We start from the raw sequence: 17,751 nt of genomic DNA, 5'->3' as shown, positions 1-17,751 counted from the left end.
TGGGAAATGAGAAGACCCTGCCCTGCTCCATGTGCTGGGGGGACTCTCACCTTCTCCCACCCCGTGAAGCCTCCTTGCTCTGGGCAGGGTTGTGATGGGATTCTGCTTTTCTGGGTCTCCTCCCTCATGACTACTGGCATTGTGGCTGGGGCAGCAGGCGCTGAGTGAGGGACTCTTGTTGTTTCAGAGGCCAGTGACCTTCGAGGAGGTGGCTGTGTATTTCACCCAGGCGCAGGGGGCTCTGCTGGACCCTGCTCAGAGAGCCCTCTACAGGGACGTCATGCAGGAGAACCATGAGACGGTGACCTCGCTGGGTAAGAGATTCCCGTCCCCTCAGCTATTGGAAGCTGTGAGGTTTCCGTATCTGACTCTGGTCAGGATCTTCTCTGGTCAGTTAGATTGGGGGAGGAGGAGGGTCGCATAGTTCACAGCTCCAGTGTGCATAGGCCCCGACTCCGTGGGTGCTCTGCACCCTATGGCAGCAAAGCTCCCCTGCCCTACCTCCTCCTCCTCCCCCGAGCGTGCCGGGTCCCCGCCAAACCCCGGTTTGCACACTCGGGGGGGCGGGGGAGGAATGGGAACATGGCGCACTCGGGAGGATGCGGGGCCGAGACAGGGATTTGGGCAAGGAGTTAGAATAGGGGGCGGAGTTGGGGCAGGGACTTCGGGGAAGGGGTTGATATGGGGGCGAGGAAGGGGTGGGTAGAGGTGGGGCAGGGCCAGGGACAGATGCGGGGTTGAGCACCCACGGAAAAGAGGGGAAGTCGGTGCCTAAGCCAGTGTGAGAGAGACTTGCATCTCCATACTCCATTCAAGGGAACAGGGCAGTCAGAAACCTAATGGACAGGCTAATTCATCCCCGTCTCTCCAGCTGCCCAGGAGCCAGAAGCAGGGGATTGTCCTGCCTGTATTTTTTCTCCTTCACAAACTGTTCACCTTGCTCCATCTGTGGGGAGGGCTCTCGGTGCTGCAGGCTTGGAAATAGGCAGGAGTTTAACACCCAAACTGTGTGTGTGTCAGCAAGTCCCCCAGAGCATCTATCCTGAGACCTCCTAGTGAGGGGGTAACAACCCCTCCACGGCCTCGGATATCTACTGCTCCCAAGGGCTCTGAGTTACCACAGTCCCATGTAGGGTCAGGTTAATCTCAGGGAATGTTCCTTGTGACAGATACTCCACCAATGCTCCATGTGTCTTGAGCTTGCCTGATTTCACCTCCTGAGCAGGATTCCCCGTTCCCAAACCTGACCTGATCTCCCAGCTGGAACGAGGGGAAGAGCCGTGGGTCCCAGATCTCCAGGCCTCTGAGGAAAGTGTGAGCCCGAGAGGCACCTGCACAGGTGAGGAGTCAGGGAAACTGAGACAGAACCATCTGGTGAGTGAAGGAAAAAGCTGGGACTCTGAAATGTGCCATGAGCAAGAGCCCCCAGTTCTGCCCCGTCTCACCCAGGTCAGGGCTGCAGTCAGCAGGTGTCGTATCATCAAGGCAAGTATCAGTCACGGCTTCCCACCCATCCTGTTAACTGTCTGGAATTTCCTCCCTGACTTTCCTTCCCTGGGAGTGTTTGGGTGGGATGTGGAGGCAGAATCCAGTGTCTCCAGCTCCCCAACAGTCACTGTGTTGTGTTTTCCCTCTTTGCTATTCCTCTTTCTGTCCTTTCCCCCCGGCACAGGCAGTGACTCCTGTCTGGCTTCTCTCTCTCCCAGCAGGTGATAGGACAGTGAGTGAGAACAAGGAGGAGAATCAGCAGCAGGAAGGTCCTGAGCAAGTGGAACCACATGAGAGGTTTTTGAGAAGAGCTGAAGGGAATTTTTCCCAGTGTTTGGAACAGGGAGAAGCCTGGGGAGATCAACACGGATCAGAGTTGCAGCTGGGAAACTATCCCAGGAAGGAACTGGATGAATCCTCTGAATGTGATGGAGGATGGAAGGATCCCCAGGAAACCACCATCCAGAAGACAAGTCACAATGAAGAGAAACCCTACAAATGCCTTGAGTGTGGGAAGAGCTTCCGTGAGAGGTCAAGCTTTATTACACACCAGAAACTGCACACAGGAGAGAAACCCTATAAATGCTTTGACTGTGGGAAAAGCTTCATACACAAGTCCAGGCTTATTGTACACCAGAGAGTGCACACAGGAGAGAGACCCTATATATGCTGTGAGTGTGGGAAAGGTTTTATTCGGAGCTCAGAGCTTATTAGACATGAGATCACCCACACAGGAGAGAGACCCTTTAAATGCCATGAGTGTGGGAAAAGTTTTAATCATAACTCAAAGCTTATTATACATCAGCGATCCCACACAGGAGAGAGACCTTATAAATGCCTTGAGTGTGGGAAAGGTTTTATTCAAAATGCAACACTTATTGCACATGAGAGAACTCACACTGGAGAGAGCCCCTATGAATGCCGTGAGTGTGGGAAAAGTTTCAGTGTGAAATCAACCCTTAATGCGCACCGGAAAACCCACACAGGAGAGAGACCCCATAAATGCCTTGAGTGTGGGAAAGGTTTTATTGAGAACTCAGCACTTCTTAGACATAGGAGAATCCACACAGGAGAAAGACCTTATAAATGCCATGAGTGTGGGAAAAGTTTCAGTGTGAACTCAACCCTTAATGTACATCAGAAAACTCACACAGGAGAGAGACCCCATAAATGCTTTGACTGTGGGAAAAGCTTCATTCAGAAGTCAAAGCTTAGTGAACACCTGAGTCAACATACAGGAGAGAGACCATATAAATGCCTCGACTGTGGGAAAAGTTTCCCTGACAGAATAAAACTTACTAGACATCAGAGAATCCACACAGGAGAGAGGCCTCATAAATGCTTTGACTGTGGGAAAAGCTTCATACACAACTCAAGGCTTATTGTGCACCAGCGAGTGCACACGGGAGAGAAACCCTTTAAATGCCATGAGTGTGGGAAAAGTTTTAGTCAGAGTGCAACGTTTATTAAACATCAGCGAACCCACACAGGAGAGAGACCCTATGGATGCCTTGAGTGTGGGAAAAGTTTTATTGCAAGTTCAGCCCTTGCTAACCATAGGAGAATCCACATGGGAGAAAGACCCTATAAATGCCACGAGTGTGGGAAAACTTTCAGTTACCGCTCAAATCTTACTAAACATGGGGTAATCCACACCAGAAAGATGCATTATAAATGCCTCGACTGTGGGGAAAGCTTCAGTAAGAGCTCAGCGCTGACCAAACATGAGAGAAGCCACAAGGGTGAGAGATGCTAGGAATAGCTTGACTGCAGGAAAAGATTCAATTTGACTTCACACTTCAGTGACCCACACAACAGAGAGACTTTGAATGTGGGGGAAGGTTAATTTGATGCTCCCGGAGTATCAGGCATCTGCAAATACACACAGGGAAGAAACCTCTGAGATGTTCTCAGTGTGGGACATGGTCCAAGGGGAGCAAACATAATGTTGGACGTCAGAGACTCCTCCACACAGCAGGGAAATTCTCTCAGGGCCCTGACTGGGGCCAGTCATGGTGACAAACCCATTTCCTCGTTCCCACACACATCGGGGCGTTTGGCTTCCAAGGATCCAGCTGCCCGTCGCTGGAGGGAGGATCCAGCAGCAGCCGAGCAGCAGTTGGTCAGGGACCCTCTGGCTCTGCCTGGTCTAAGCAAACCCCGGGCAGAGGAGGAGAAGCCCCCATCAGCCCCTCCTCCCTGCTGCAGCTCTGGCTGCTGAGCTGATGAGCCACAGGTGGGGAAGGGAGAGAGAGAAACTCCTCCAGCTGCTCCGTCTGCCTGGCTGAAGTCCCTCCCCCTCCCTTCCCCTCCCAGCCGGGATCCCCCTGCCATGGAGATGAGGAGAAGGACGCTTGGGCCAGGCTCCATCTTCAGTCTACACACTGGTCCCCACCCGCCATCTTCCACCAGTCCCTTGGCTGGGCTCCCCCACTGACCTGGAGCTGTTCCCTGCAGGGCAAGTGTCCCTGGGGGCTGGTAACTGCTCCCCTCCCCACATCCTCCACTGGATCACTCACCCCCTCTGCCCCTTCTCCCTGCCCCCTTTGCATTCAGACAGCCCCGTTGGCAGAGACTGTTTCCCACAGGGCCTTTAGTTGGCAGTCTGGATTTCCCACCTCTGCTACAGCAGCATCAGCCTATGAGAGGGAAACAGCGTTGCCTAGTGGATAGAGCACTGGCCTGGGACTCAGGGGACCTAAGCTCTGTTCCCAACTCTGCCAGCAGCTTGCGGGGTGACCCGAGACAAATCTGTGCCTTCCAGAGAGGGAATAAATGGGGAGTGATAATATCAGCCTCCGAGCGTCTGTCTAGGGCAGGAGAAGTGGTTGGGATTAGCTGGTGCGTCTCCTTTGTTCCTCTGCCCCTTTTTCTAGTCTAGACTGACCCTGAGCAGTTTATCCCAATCCCCCATTAGCAAAGTGCTTGTTAGAGTCACTAAGTCCCCCCTTCGCAGTGAGATTGTCTCATTCCCAGACAGCCTCACATTGCTCCAGGTTCTGCTGAAAAGCATTTCACTTTTTGTGCTGTTTCTCCCTTATCCGCCAGCATTCAATAGAGTCTAAAAGAGCTGGAGCAGGAATAGCAAAATAATGTGGTGTTTTCGCTTCTGTTTTATTGGAGGGGACGGGGTGAGTCCGGGGGATTCCCTCCCGCCCCCATCAAGCTCACATATCTTCTCTCACAGAGCAGCCTCTGCCCAAGCCGTGCAGAGTTTATCCTTTTCCCTTTCTACCCCTCCACCTTCACGTGTGTCATTTACCACAGTGTCCTTTGCCCACCATGCTTAGGAACCAGGCTTTGATTTCTTTGATCCTCAAGCAGGCCCCTGAGGGCTGGAGAAGAAAATGTCCCATTCCTGAAGGGGGAATTGAAATGAACCCAAAGCAGAGTTTGAGCTTCAAGCCCAGCCTCCAGCTATTGGTAAAGTGGCATCTGGAGTTTTTCCAGCCAAATCCAGATCATTTGTAGATAGGAAGTTTTTGGTGGTTTGTTTTTTTTCCTCTTTCTTTTGTCACAAGGATGCTAAAGCTTTTGTCAGTAACCAGCCAAATAATGCGGCGGTGCTGAGGAAAGGAGCTTTAGCCTGTTCAGCAGGAAATGGGCAAATTTGTTCCCAAGATTTGAGTTTTAGGATTCTCTGGAATTTCACTTCATGAACGGGAAAGTGGTTTGTAGCCTACCCTGCAGTGTGGGTTTTTCTCTTTTTGGTGAAGGTTATTTTTTCACGTATTTTGATAATAAATAAGTTTTAAAGAACCTAGTTCAGATTTCTGGGGGACTTCAAAAGAGAAATGAGAATTTGCCACAATAGTCCTTACTGATTTTCTTTTCACATCAGATTTGCTTCTTCTTTGAACAATGAAAGTAACCAGTGTCTGTCAGCAAAGCACTGAGGGCGAGTGCTGGATACGCACTCCAGGAGTCAGGGACTGAAATGGGGAAGGAAGTGACTGCCTGATCCCTGCAGAGATGTGAGATACAGCAGGGGGTGGGGGGGAGCAGGGCCTTGAAAGGGCACTGTTTGCCCTTGCGAGCCAGAGAGCTGAGGCTGAGAACTGTGAACTCACTGCACAAGTCCCAGAGAGAGAGGAAATGTCCTACAAGTGCTGGGTGAAGTCATCCTTGAACTCTGAAGAGCTACAGATGAAGCCCCAAGAGGACTGATGTGGAGAGGGGTCAGGGACTCCCCATTGCTGAGAGGAGGAGGCCGGGAAAATGCCTCTCTCAGGGATTGTTAACACTTTTCTACCAGCTTTAATGTGTTCCTAGTTCCCTGGGGTGCGTGTGTGGCTGGAGCAGCAATGCACTGAGCTGGGCATTGGATGGGGAGGGAGGGGGGTTGGGATTTAGCTTTTATATCTTGGTTTGAAAAGAATAAAGTAGAATTTAGTTTCTCAAACTCCCAGTGTCCCTTGTCTTGAATAATGGGGGAGGGGGAGCTGGGGAAAAGGCTGGTATCATTCTGGGGTGTAGTAACGTGAATGTTGTCCCGCTCTGCTCAGCCCTGGGGAGGCCTCAGCTGGAGTCCTGTGTCCAGTTCTGGGCCCCGCACACTGTAGGAAAGATGAGGACAAATTGGATTGAGTCCCGAGGAGAGCGACAGAAAATGATCAAAGATTTAGAAAACCCGACCTGTGGAGGAAGGCTAAAAGAAGTGGGTCTATTAGTCATGAGAAAAGCAGACTGGGGATGGTCTGCAGCCATGCTAAGGGCTGTTATACAGAGACTGGGGAGCAGTTCTGCTCCATGGCCACTGAAGGGAGGACCCTAAAGTGTTAAGCTGCAGGGAGGGAGATTTAGGGTAGAGATTAGGAAAATGTACTAACCAGGAGGGTATTTGAGCTCTGGAATAGCTTCCAAGGGAGCTTGTGGAATCCCAACCATTGGAGTTGAGTTTACTTGTTTGTGTTTGTTTTTGTTTTTTTAAGCCCCTTGGAGCTGTTATTTCACCATCCCTGAGCTCCACACACTGCAGGTTCTGGCTGTGACATTTTCTCAGGGTGCCCTGGACTGTGAATCTCCTTGTTACCCCCCTGCCTCAGTGCGAGGGGGACGTGTTCCTGCTGAAGTGGGTGTCAGTTCCCTGTCACGTCCAGCCTTTAGCTCCCCACACAAACTCCCCAAGGCTCTCCCAGTCCTTACTCTGCCTTGCAGGTTAACACTAGGTGCAGCCTCTTCCTTGAGCTCCTCTGAAGTGTCCTTGGGATCGGGTGCACCAGCCCCACACTGAGCAACAAGGGCTTAAGGGCTCGTTTTGGGCTTAGCCAGCACTGCCCCGCTGCACCTGCAGCAAATTAGCTGAGCTGGGAGCAGTGCTGAAGATGAGCAGACCTGCAGTCCACATCTCCAGTAGAGCAGAGCACCGTGAAACCTAAAGTCTCTGATACAGCTGCCTAAAGGGGCCGTCCGTGAGAAAAGGGAGGACCCTCCGCATAGACAAGCAGAGAGGGAAGTATTCTGTGGACCTGGACAGTGGTGAGTCCCTCTTGCTTCCTTGGGATTTGGATTTTCCCATGAGGCGACGGCCTTGGACTGAGGTGACCCCAGGGTGGGAGACGAGAGGAAGAGGCCCAGGGAGGACAGACTTAAGTGGTCTTGGTTGCCAGGTTACTTGTAGGTAAAAGGGTCCTGGGTCGGAGCCCAGTAGAGTGGGAGGGCCCGGGATTCCCTCCCCAAGACCCCCTTGGCAATCCAGGGTTGTGGCCATGACCACTTCCTCACCCTCATGTCCTGCCTGGATACCAGGTAGCCAGACTTTCTACCACCTGTAGAAGGTTAGGAACCCCGGTGAGCCAGCCTATAGTCGAGCCTGGTTCCACGACCCACCATGAATATCAGTCGGAGGCTCCATGGAGCTGTGAGCACAGGTGTGTACCTGGTACGGTTTACCTCCATTCCCAACACCTGTCCCCATTGCGGTGTGAGGGAGAACCTGGCGCAGGCCTGTCTAGAATGTGCCAGGTTGCAGCCCCTATTCTGGCTCCTCCAGAACCTCCTCTTGAGGTTCTGGCTGCACTTTACCCCACAGCTCTTTATATATTCACACCCTGTCCGTGGCCCCACGAAGTCACAAGACCCCATCAACGTCCTCCTGGCACTGACCAAAGTGGCCATTTACAATCCCAGGGGGAAGCTGCTGGACGAGGGGGCGCTCTGCGACTGTGGGGCCTATTTCAGTTCCTCCCTTGTTGCACGCATCCGGGCAGAGTTCCTCTGGGCATCACCTGCTGGCTCCCTAGACAGCTTTGAGGAGCAGTGGGTGCTGTCCGGGGTTCTCCCAGTGTCCCCCTCTGGATCCCTAGTTCTGAACTTATGACCCCCCCACTCCCATCCCTGTTATCCCCTGAATTCAGTTGGGTCCCAGGGTCCAGTGGTTCCTCCCGCAAGGCTGGGGAAGGCACCCGCCCGCCTCCTGGAATTTCCAGTAAGAGCAGCCCGAGCCAGCCGAGCCGCCTGCCCAGGAGGTCCAGAGGAGGAACACAGTGGAAAGAGGCAGAGCGCAGGCAGGACCACCACAACCTGGGCCTCCCCGGACTATTATACCTTCTGCCCATGCCCAGAGCAGAGCTTCTGGGGAGACTTATTTTTATTTTTGAGTTTTTCTCAATAACATAACTTGCTGCCACAGCCTCCTGCGCTGTGATGGGGGTGGGAATAGGGGCAGCAGCAGCTCCGGGCACCAGCGCTCCAAGCACGTGCCTGGGGCAGCAAGCCGCAGGGGGTGCCCTGCCGGTCCCTGCGAGGGCAGCAGTCAGGCAGCCTTCAGCGGCACGCCTGCGGGAGGTCTGCCAGTCCCACAGATTCAGCGGCAATTCAGCAGCGGGTACGCCGAAGCCGCGAGACCGGAAGACCTCCTGAAGGCAAGCTGCTGAATGCATGGGACTGGGGACCTCCCGTAGGTGTGCCACTGAAAGCAGAGCCGCCCCTGAATAGGGGACTATCCTGAATGGGCAGAGCACCAGTCCCTGACCCAGAGCAACAGAAGCTTCTCTGCTGACACCCAGGTGCCCAACGGGGAGCTGCAGTCAGTGCCCACACGGGGGAGGCAGCCAGGAGAGGGGCAGAGGGGATCCTGGGAGGGGGGCAGACATGAAGGGGGTTTAAATAGAGCCCAGGGATGGGTTCATTTAGACCAGGGGTGGCCAACCTGTGGCTCCCCAGAAGTTAATATGTGGCTCCTTCTATAAGCACCAACTCCGGGGCTGGAGCTACCAACCCCACCTTCCCAATGTGCTGGGGGGTAGCTCACTGCTCAACCCCGGCTCTGCCACAGGCCCTGCCCCCACTCCACTTCTTCCCCTGAGCCTGCCTTGCCCTTTCTCCTCCCCCTCCCCCCAGAGCCTCCTGCGTGCTATGAAACAGCTGATTGGGAGGTGTGAAGAGGGAAGGGGAGGCATTAATTGATGGCTCTGCTGCTGGGTGGGAGGTGCTGGGAGTGGAGGCAGGAGCTGATGTGGTGGGGGGCTGCTGGTGTATTACTGTGACTCTTTGGCAAATGGCAATGTACATTGGTAAATTCTAGCGCCTTCTCAGGCCTGGTCTACACTAGGAGTTTATGTTGAATTTAGCAGCGTTAATTCGACTTAACCGTGCACCCGTCCACACCAGGAAGCTAATTAGTTCGACCTAGAGGGCTCTTTAGTTCAAATTCTGTACTCCTCCCCGACGAGGGGAGTAGCGCCAAATTCGACATGGCTATATCAAATTAGGCTAGGTGTGGACGGAAATCGACCTTAGTAGCTCCGGGAGCTATCCCACAGTGCACCACTCTGTTGATGCTGTGGACAGCAGTCCGAGTCTGGATGTTCTGACCAGCCACACAGGAAAAGCCCCAGGAAAATTTGAATTCCTTTTCCTGTCTGGCCAGTTTGAATCTCATTTCCTGGTTGGACATCGGGGCGAGCTCAGCAGCACCAGCAACGATGCAGAGCTCTCCAGCAGAGGAGTCCATGCAATCTCTGAATAGAAAGAGGGCCCCAGCATGGACTGACCGGGAAGTCTTGGATCTGATCGGTGTGTGGGGCGAGGAGTCTGTGCTTTCAGAGCTGCACTCCAAAAAACGGAATGCAATGACCTACGAGAAGGTCTCCAAAGCCATGAGAGACAGAGGATACAGCCGGGATGCAATGCAGTGCCGCGTGAACATCAAGGACCTGAGACAAGGCTACCAGAAGACCAAAGCGGCAAACGGACGCTCCGGAGCCCAGCCCCAGACATGCCGCTTCTACGAGGCACTGCATGCCATTCTCGGTGGGTCTGCCACAACTGCCCCACCAGTGACCGTGGACTCCGACGATGGGATAGTGTCGACGGCCAGTTCCTCGGCAATGTTTGCGGATGGGGAAGATGAGGAAGGGTTTGTGGAGGACGAGGCAGGCGACAGCGCTTACAACGCTGGTTTCCCCGACAGCCAGGATCTCTTCATCACCCTCATGGAGATCCCCTACCAACCCTCCCCAGCAGTTACCCCGGACCCTGAATCAGGGGAAGGATCAGTCGGTAAGTGCTTTAAACATGTAAACTTTTATTATTAATGTAACAGGAATCTGAACTATGTGAAAAGGAGGTCTATATATATGGGGATAGAACAGAAATCCTCCTGGGAGATCTCCACGAAGCTCTCCTGGAGGTAATTGAAAAGCCTCTGCATGAGGTTCCTGGGGAGAGCTGCCTTATTGGGTGCTCCGTGGTAGTACAATTTTCCGCGCCAGGCTTTCATGAGGTATTCTGGGAGCATTGCCTCCACGAGCATGGCAGCATAGGTCCCTGGTTTGTGCTGGCTTTCACGCAGCATGCGCTCTCTATCTCCTTCAGTGACCCTCCTCAGGGTGATCTCGCTCGGCGACTCCTGCATCTAATTAGGGGAATTACTGTAATGTTACGCCTGGTCCAAAGTATTTTTAAAAAATCTCCAGACAGACGGCGTAGCAGAGACTCAGCACGCTGCTGCGTGACAAGCGTAACGGAAAGCCAAAGAATCAAATGGACGCTCATGGAGGGAGGGACGGGGGACTGAGGACGCAAGCTATCCCACAGTTCCTGCAGTCTCCGAAAAGCATTTGCATTCTTGACTGAGCTCCCAATACCTGTACGGTCAAACACATTGTCCACGGTGGTTCAGGGCATAGCTCGTCAATGTACCCCCACCCCCAGAAGGAAAAGGAAAAAAAATCGTCTCTTGACTCTTTTAAATGTCACCCTATGTGTACTGAATGCTGCTGGTAGACGCGATGCTGCGGCACTGTACTGTAGCATCCTCCCCCCCACTGCCTCATGGGTGGCTGACGGTGCAATATGACTGGTATCCATCCTCATCATCAGCCTTGTGGCAGATGGTGTAGTGCATTAGGCCCCCCCCCTGCCCTAAAGAAAAATGTGAGATTCTGTGCCTGGACTCTATCATAGCATGGGGATGCTGGTCTCCTCTCTGCTCCCTGTCCTGTCTGTCTGGACTATCTGTCTGGACTATCACTTTTCCCCTCATTTTCTCACCCTCATTTCACTTCACTTACTTATTCCCCTCTTATTATTCTCAGCACACAATTGGGGGGACTGCTGCATACAGGCAGGAGGAGGCTGGAGGAGGGGGGGACAGGTGGGGGGGGGTTGTGTTGGGGGCTGTGAATGGCATGCGCCATCATCATCTTCCTGCATGATCTGACATGCACATTCTGTGGATCTAGTCTCTCTGTACACTGCACCCCTAGTACACACTGCCCATATTTTTCAGGCAGGACTGACTATTTTTTTATACTATAAAGGAGGGAGGATTGACGGAGTCATTCCCAGTTTTGACTTTTGCGCCCCCGGCTGATCTCGGCCAGGGGCACCTATGACAGCAGCAGAAGGTATAGTGCAGTAGGACTGGTAACCATCATCACATTGCCAATTTACAATGGCATGGTAGATGGTACAATATGGCTGATAACCATCTCTGCTGTCATGCAAAAACAAATGAATGCTGCTGTGTAGTGCTGCTGAATCGCCTCTGTCCGCGGCATCTAGTACACATACGGTGACAGTGACAAAAGGCAAAACAGGCTCCATGGTTGCCACGCTATGGCGTCTGCCAGGGTAATCCAGGGAAAACGGGCTCAAAATGATTGTCTGCCGTTGCTTTCCCGGAGAAAGGAATGACTGACGACATTTACCCAGAACCACCCGCGACAATGATTTTTGACCCATCGGGCACTGGAATCTCAACCCAGAATTCCAAGGGTCGGGGGAGACTGCGATGGGGTGGAACAGGGGCAGAGTTTATGCTTTCCGGATTGCCTGGAGCAGGAGTGTGCACAAGACAGGTGCTGTGCATGGTCTTGTTCACAGAGATAGACTAGACTGTGTTCATTGTTCGCAGAAATGTATCTTTGCAAGGAATTCACTCCCTTTTTCCCATCACACAGCTTCGACTGTCTCCAGACCTGCCACAGCATCCCCCTCACAGAGGCTGGCAAAGATTAGGTGGCGAAAGAAAAAGACACGGGGACGAGATGTTCGCTGAACTTATGGGCTGCTCCCGAGCCGAGGCGGACCAGCAGAGCCAGTGGAGGGAGACCCTCTCTCTGTACCAGCGCTCACACAGCGAACGGGAGGAGAGGTGGCGTGAGGAAGAGAAGCAGGCGACTCAAACGCTGCTTGGACTAATGAGGGAGCAAACGGACACGCTCCGGCGCCTTGTGGATGTTCTGCAGGACCGCAGGCAGGAGGACAGAGCCCCCCTGCAGTGTATCTGCAACCGCCCTCCCCTGCCACAAAGTCCCATACCCCCCTCACCCAAAATAACCAGAAGGAGGGGCACCAGGGGCCATGAAAACTGTCACTGCACCCCAGCAGAGTGGTCAAGTACCCAAAAGCTCTCATACCCTAAATTTTGAGAAGTCCTTCCCTTGCTGACTCACCCAAGCCCCAATCCCAGTTTCATCCCCTAACTGTCTAGTTAATTATTAAAAATACTTTGCTGTTAATTACTGTTTCCCTCATGTTTTTTTTACAGAAGACTGTGTTTGAAGGGAGGGGTGGGGAAGGGGGTTGGTAATTGCATAGGACAGTCACCTTTACCAGGGTACAGACATGGGGGCAGGATCAGCAGCAGGTCACACACACAGTGCAGTCAGTAGGCACCCTGGTCGGTATGGGAGGTGGTTTCCAGGTTCTGTGTGGGTGTGGGGGTACGTGACTTTGTAGCTGGGGAGGGCGGTTACAGATCTTATGCAGCGGTCCTTGTCCTGGACCACAGAGCCACGCAGCAGAGGAATCTGTATCCGTCCTCCTCCGCCACAAGGTCACATAGCCCCCGCACACAGAGTCCCAAAAAGGAGGGATGGCAGGCTCCGTTGAAACAACCAGTCCGGCACTGCGGACCACTCTAGGAGCAGGAGCCTGTCATTCCTCGAGTTTAGAGGTGGTCTTTACATCACCGCACACCCTACCCAGCACAGTCTGCGTCCCAGTTTCAACCCTTTTAACGCAAAGTCATTAATAAAGAAACCTTTGTTAAGTAACAATGGAACATGTATTTTATTTTTACACGTGTGTTGGAAGTGGGGTAAACAGGGTGAACAGGGTATGTAACTGCAGAGATAGTCAACAGTAACTGGGTAAAGAAATAGGGGCAGGTTCAGCTTCTCTGTAAAGAAACTGAACAGTCATAGGTCATAGAATCATAGAATCTCAGGGTTGGAAGGGACCCCAGGAGGTCATCGAGTCCAACCCCCTGCTCAAAGCAGGACCAAACCCAACTAAATCATCCCAGCCAGGGCTTTGTCAAGCCTGACCTTAAAAACCTCTAAGGAAGGAGATTCCACTACCTCCCTAGGTAACCCATTCCAGTTCTTCACCACCCTACTAGTGAAAAAGTTTTTCCTAATATCCAACCTAAACTTCCCCCTCTGCAACTTGAGACCATTATTCCTTGTTCTGTCATCTTCTACCACTGAGAACAGTCTAGATCCATCCTCTTTGGAACCCCCTTTCAGGTAGTTGAAAGCAGCTATCAAATCCCCCCTCAGTCTTCTCTTCTGCAGACTAAACAATCCCAGTTCCCTCAGCCTCTCCTCATAAGTCATGTGCTCCAGCCCCCTAATCATTTTTGTTGCCCTCCGCTGGACTCTCTCCAATTTATCCACATCCTTCTTGTAGTGTGGGGCCCAAAACTGGACACAGTACTCCAAATGAGGCCTCACCAGTGCTGAGTAGAAGGGAATGATCACATCCCTTGATCTGCTGGAAATGCCCCTACTTATACAACCCAAAATGCCATTAGCCTTCTTGGCAACAAGGGCACACTGTTGACTCATATTCAGCTTTTCGTCCACCGTAACCCCTAGGTCCTTTTCTGCAGAACTGCTACCCAGCCATTCGGTCCCTAGTCTGTAGCATTGCATGGGATTCTTCCGTCCTAAGTGCAGGACTCTGCACTTGTCCTTGTTGAACCTCATCATATTTCTTTTGGCCCAATCCTCTAATTTGTCTAGGTCCCTCTGTATCCTATCCCTACCCTCCAGCGTATCAACCACTCCTCCCAGTTTAGTGTCATCTGCAAACTTGCTAAGGGTGCAGTCCACACCATCCTCCAGATCGTTAATGAAGATATTGAACAAAACCGGTCCCAGCACCGACCCTTGGGGCACTCCACTTGATACCGGCTGCCAACTAGACATGGAACCATTGATCACTACCCGTTGAGCCCGACCATCTAGCCAGTTTTCTATCCACCTTACCGTCCATTCATCCAGCCCAGACTTCTTTAACTTGCTGGCAAGAATACTGTGGGAGACTGTATCAAAAGTTTGCTAAAGTCCAGAAATAGTACATCCACTGCTTTCCCCTCATCCACAGAGCCGGTTATCTCGTCATAGAAGGCAATTAGGTTAGTCAGGCATGACTTGCCCTTGGTGAATCCATGCTGACTGTTCCTGATCACTTTCCTCTCCTTAAGTGGTTCAGGATTGATTCCTTGAGGACCTGTTCCATGATTTTTCCAGGGACTGAGGTGAGACTGACTGGCCTGTAGTTCCCTGGATCTTCCTTCTTCCCTTTTTTAAAGATGGGCACTACATTAGCTTTTTTCCAGTCATCCGGGACCTCCCCCGATCGCCATGATTTTTCAAAGATAATGGCCAATGGCTCTGCAATCTCATCGGCCAACTCCTTTAGCACCCTCGGATGCAGCGCATCCGGCCCCATGGACTTGTGCTTGTCCAGCTTTCCTAAATAGCCCCGAACTACTTCTTTCTCCACAGAGAGCTGGTCATCTCCTCCCCATACCGTGCTGCAGAGTGCAGCTGTCTGGGAGCTGACCTTGTCTGTGAAGACAGAGGCAAAAAAAGCATTGAGTACACTAGCTTTCTCCACATCCTCTGTCACTAGGTTCCCTCCCTCATTCAGCAAGGGGCCCACACTTACCTTGACTTTCTTCTTGTTGCTAACATACCTAAAGAAACCCTTCTTGTTACTCCTAACATCTCCGGCTAGCTGCAACTCCAAGTGTGATTTGGCCTTCCTGATTTCACACCTGCATGCCTGAACAATACTTTTATACTCCTCCCTGGTTATTTGTCCAATCTTCACTTCTTGTAAGCTGTTCTTTTGTGTTTAAGACGAGCAAGGATTTCACTGTTAAGCCAAGCTGGTCGCCTGCCATATTTACTTTTCTTCCTACACATTGGGATGGTTTGTTCCTGCAACCTCAATAAGGTTTCTTTAAAATACAGCCAGCTTTCCTCGACTCCTTTCCCCGTCATGTTATTCTCCCAGGGGACCTTGCCCATCAGTTCCCTGAGGGAGTCGAAGTCTGCTTTTCTGAAGTCCAGGGTCTCTGTTCTACTGCTTTCCCTTTTTCCTTGTGTCAGGATCCTGAACTCAACCATCTCATGGTCACTGCCTCCCAGGTTCCCATCCACTATTGCTTCCTCTACTATTTCTTCCCTGTTTGTGAGCAGCAGGTCAAGAAGAGCTTTTCCCCTAGTTGGTTCCTCCAGCACTTGCACCAGGAAATTGTCCCCTACACTTTCCAGAAACTGCCTAGATTGTCTGTGCACTGCTGTATTGCTCTCCCAGCAGATATCGGGGTGATTAAAGTCACCCATGAGAACCAGGGTCTGTGATCTAGCAACTTCTGTTAGTTGCTGGAAGAAAGCCTCGTCCACCTCATCCCCCTGGTCCGGTGGTCTGTAGCAGACTCCCACCATGACATTACCCTTGTTGTTCATACTTCTAAATTTAATCCAGAGACACTCAGGTTTTTCTGCAGTTTCATACTGGAGCTCTGAGCAGTCATACTGCTCTCTTACGTACAACGCTGCTCACGCTGCTCGCTGAGGAACCTAGGTTTCAAAGCCTCCTGGATGCACAGCGCTTCCCGCTGGGATCTTCTAATCACACGGGTGTCAGGCTGAGCGTAATCAGCAGCCAGGTGATTTGCCTCAACCTCCCATCCCGCCATAAAGGTCTCCCCCTTGCTCTCACAGAGATTGTGGAGCACACAGCAAGCTGCAATAACAATGGGGATATTGGTTTCGCTGAGATCCGAGCCAGTCAGTAAGCTTCGCCATCTCCCCTTGAGACGTCCGAAAGCACACTCCACCACCATTCTGCACTTGCTCAGCCGGTAGTTGAAGAGTTCCTTGTCAGTGTCCAAGGCGCCTGTATAAGGCTTCATGAGCCAGGGCATTAGCAGGTAGGCTGGGTCCCTGAGGATCACTATAGGCATCTGCACATCCCCAACAGTTATTTTGTGGTCCGGGAAGAAACTACCTTCCTGCAGGCGTCTAAACAGACCAGAGTTCCTGAAAACACGTGCATCATGAACCTTGCCCGGCCATCCGACGTTGATGTTGGTAAAACGTCCCCTATGGTCCACCAGTGCTTGCAGCACCATTGAAAAGTAGCCCGATTTCTCAGCAGCTGACTGTGGAAGAGGTGGACGATAAGGTGCGAGGAGCTGACAACGGCCATAACTGCAGCGGGCTCCGTGCTCGCAGTGCTGTGGCGTCCACGCTGTCACTGACCAGAAAAGTGCGCGAACAGATTGCCCGCCGGCGCTTTCAGGGAGGGAGGGCGGAAGCGATGGTTCAATGATGACAGTTACCCAAAACCACCCTCGACACATTTTTTTCCCCAGCAGGCATTGGGGGCTCTACCCAGCATTCCAATGGGCAGCGGGGACTGCGGGAACTGTGGGATAGCTGCCCACAGTGCACCGCTTCCAAAGTCGACGCTTTCCCCGTTAGTGTGGACTCACAAAGTCAATTTAGTGTCCTTAGTGTGGATACACAAATTCGACTTCGTAAGGTCGATTCCACAAATTCAACTTAAGTTGAATCGAACTACTCTTGTAGTGTAGACATACCCTCAGGCTCAGGTTGGCCACCCCTGGTCTAGAGTAAGAAGTAATGGGAAGAGCCCAGTGGCAAAGCTCTGACAGCTCCATGACCGGAGCAAGGGGAGCAGAGTCGGGAGCTCCGGCCCAGGGCTGGTAGCCAGTGAGTGTGGTGTGGAGACAAGAGCCCAGCTCTGCCCACCTGCTCCCTGTTACCAGAGCGAATCACACACAGAGTGTCCCGGCTCCCCTCACCCCTGGATCCTCTGGAACAACCCGAGTCTCCCTAGAAACCCCCCTTCTCCCCCCTCCCCGGGATCTGCCCGGCTCCCTTCTGTCCCCCCCATTGATCCTGCGGCTTCTAGGCAGGACCTGCATAGCGCTGGGAGAAGCGGCCCTGCCCAGGGGCGGTGGGGCCCCAGGAGGCAGGATCCAGGGCAGGGTCTGGGGCAGGGGGGCTGCAACTCGCTGGGTTGATCGCTAGGACCCAGGAGCAGCCGGGAGGCGGCTCCGGGCAGCGAGCGCTGGGCTCAGGCCCGGCCGCAGGAAGTGACTCGCAGCCGCTGCGGTGACTCTGGCTCCCAGGCTCCTGGCGAGATCCCCGAGCCCCGGGGGGCGGCTGGTGCTGGGAGCCCGGAGCCCTGGCTGCAGCCGGGAGAGGGGAATCTCCAGCAGGGCCCTTCCCGCTGCTCCCCCCCAGGAGCCTCTCCCAGGGCAGAGCCCCCAGCCCGGCCCGGCCCCTGCCCCGGGGGGCCCCGCTCGGAGGGAAGGTGAGAGAGACCCGCCCCCCCCCGGCACCCCCGGGCTGCAGGGGGAGGTTTGGCCCCAGGCTGCTCCCAGCGGAGCTGGCTGCGATTCCGCCCGGGGCCCGGAAAGCTGCCGCCAGCCCCGGGGGAGCCAGCCCGGGCCGTGCTGCTGGTGGGACCGACACGCGGGGGCGG

At 53.2% G+C, this 17,751-nt stretch overlaps 1 protein-coding gene across 1 annotated transcript in view; it reads left to right on the top strand.

Annotated features, from left to right (window-relative positions):
• The first annotated feature begins 256 nt into the window (after nucleotides 1-256).
• LOC120383526 (zinc finger protein 135-like) overlaps nucleotides 257-17,751 on the top strand; it is an 83,696-nt gene continuing 66,201 nt past the window's right edge. The window contains exons 1-2 of the mRNA XM_039501693.1: nucleotides 257-314; nucleotides 1,223-1,339. Of these exons, the coding sequence (XP_039357627.1) occupies nucleotides 281-314; nucleotides 1,223-1,339 (151 nt within the window). The 5' untranslated portion in view covers nucleotides 257-280. The remainder of the gene's footprint in view (nucleotides 315-1,222; nucleotides 1,340-17,751) is intronic.

This window comes from Mauremys reevesii, linkage group 15 (assembly GCF_016161935.1).
Source record: "Mauremys reevesii isolate NIE-2019 linkage group 15, ASM1616193v1, whole genome shotgun sequence".
Taxonomy (NCBI): Eukaryota; Metazoa; Chordata; order Testudines; family Geoemydidae; genus Mauremys; species Mauremys reevesii.
The sequence above is the reverse complement of the archived record's forward strand: the minus strand, read 5'-3'. Positions and strand labels throughout refer to the sequence as shown.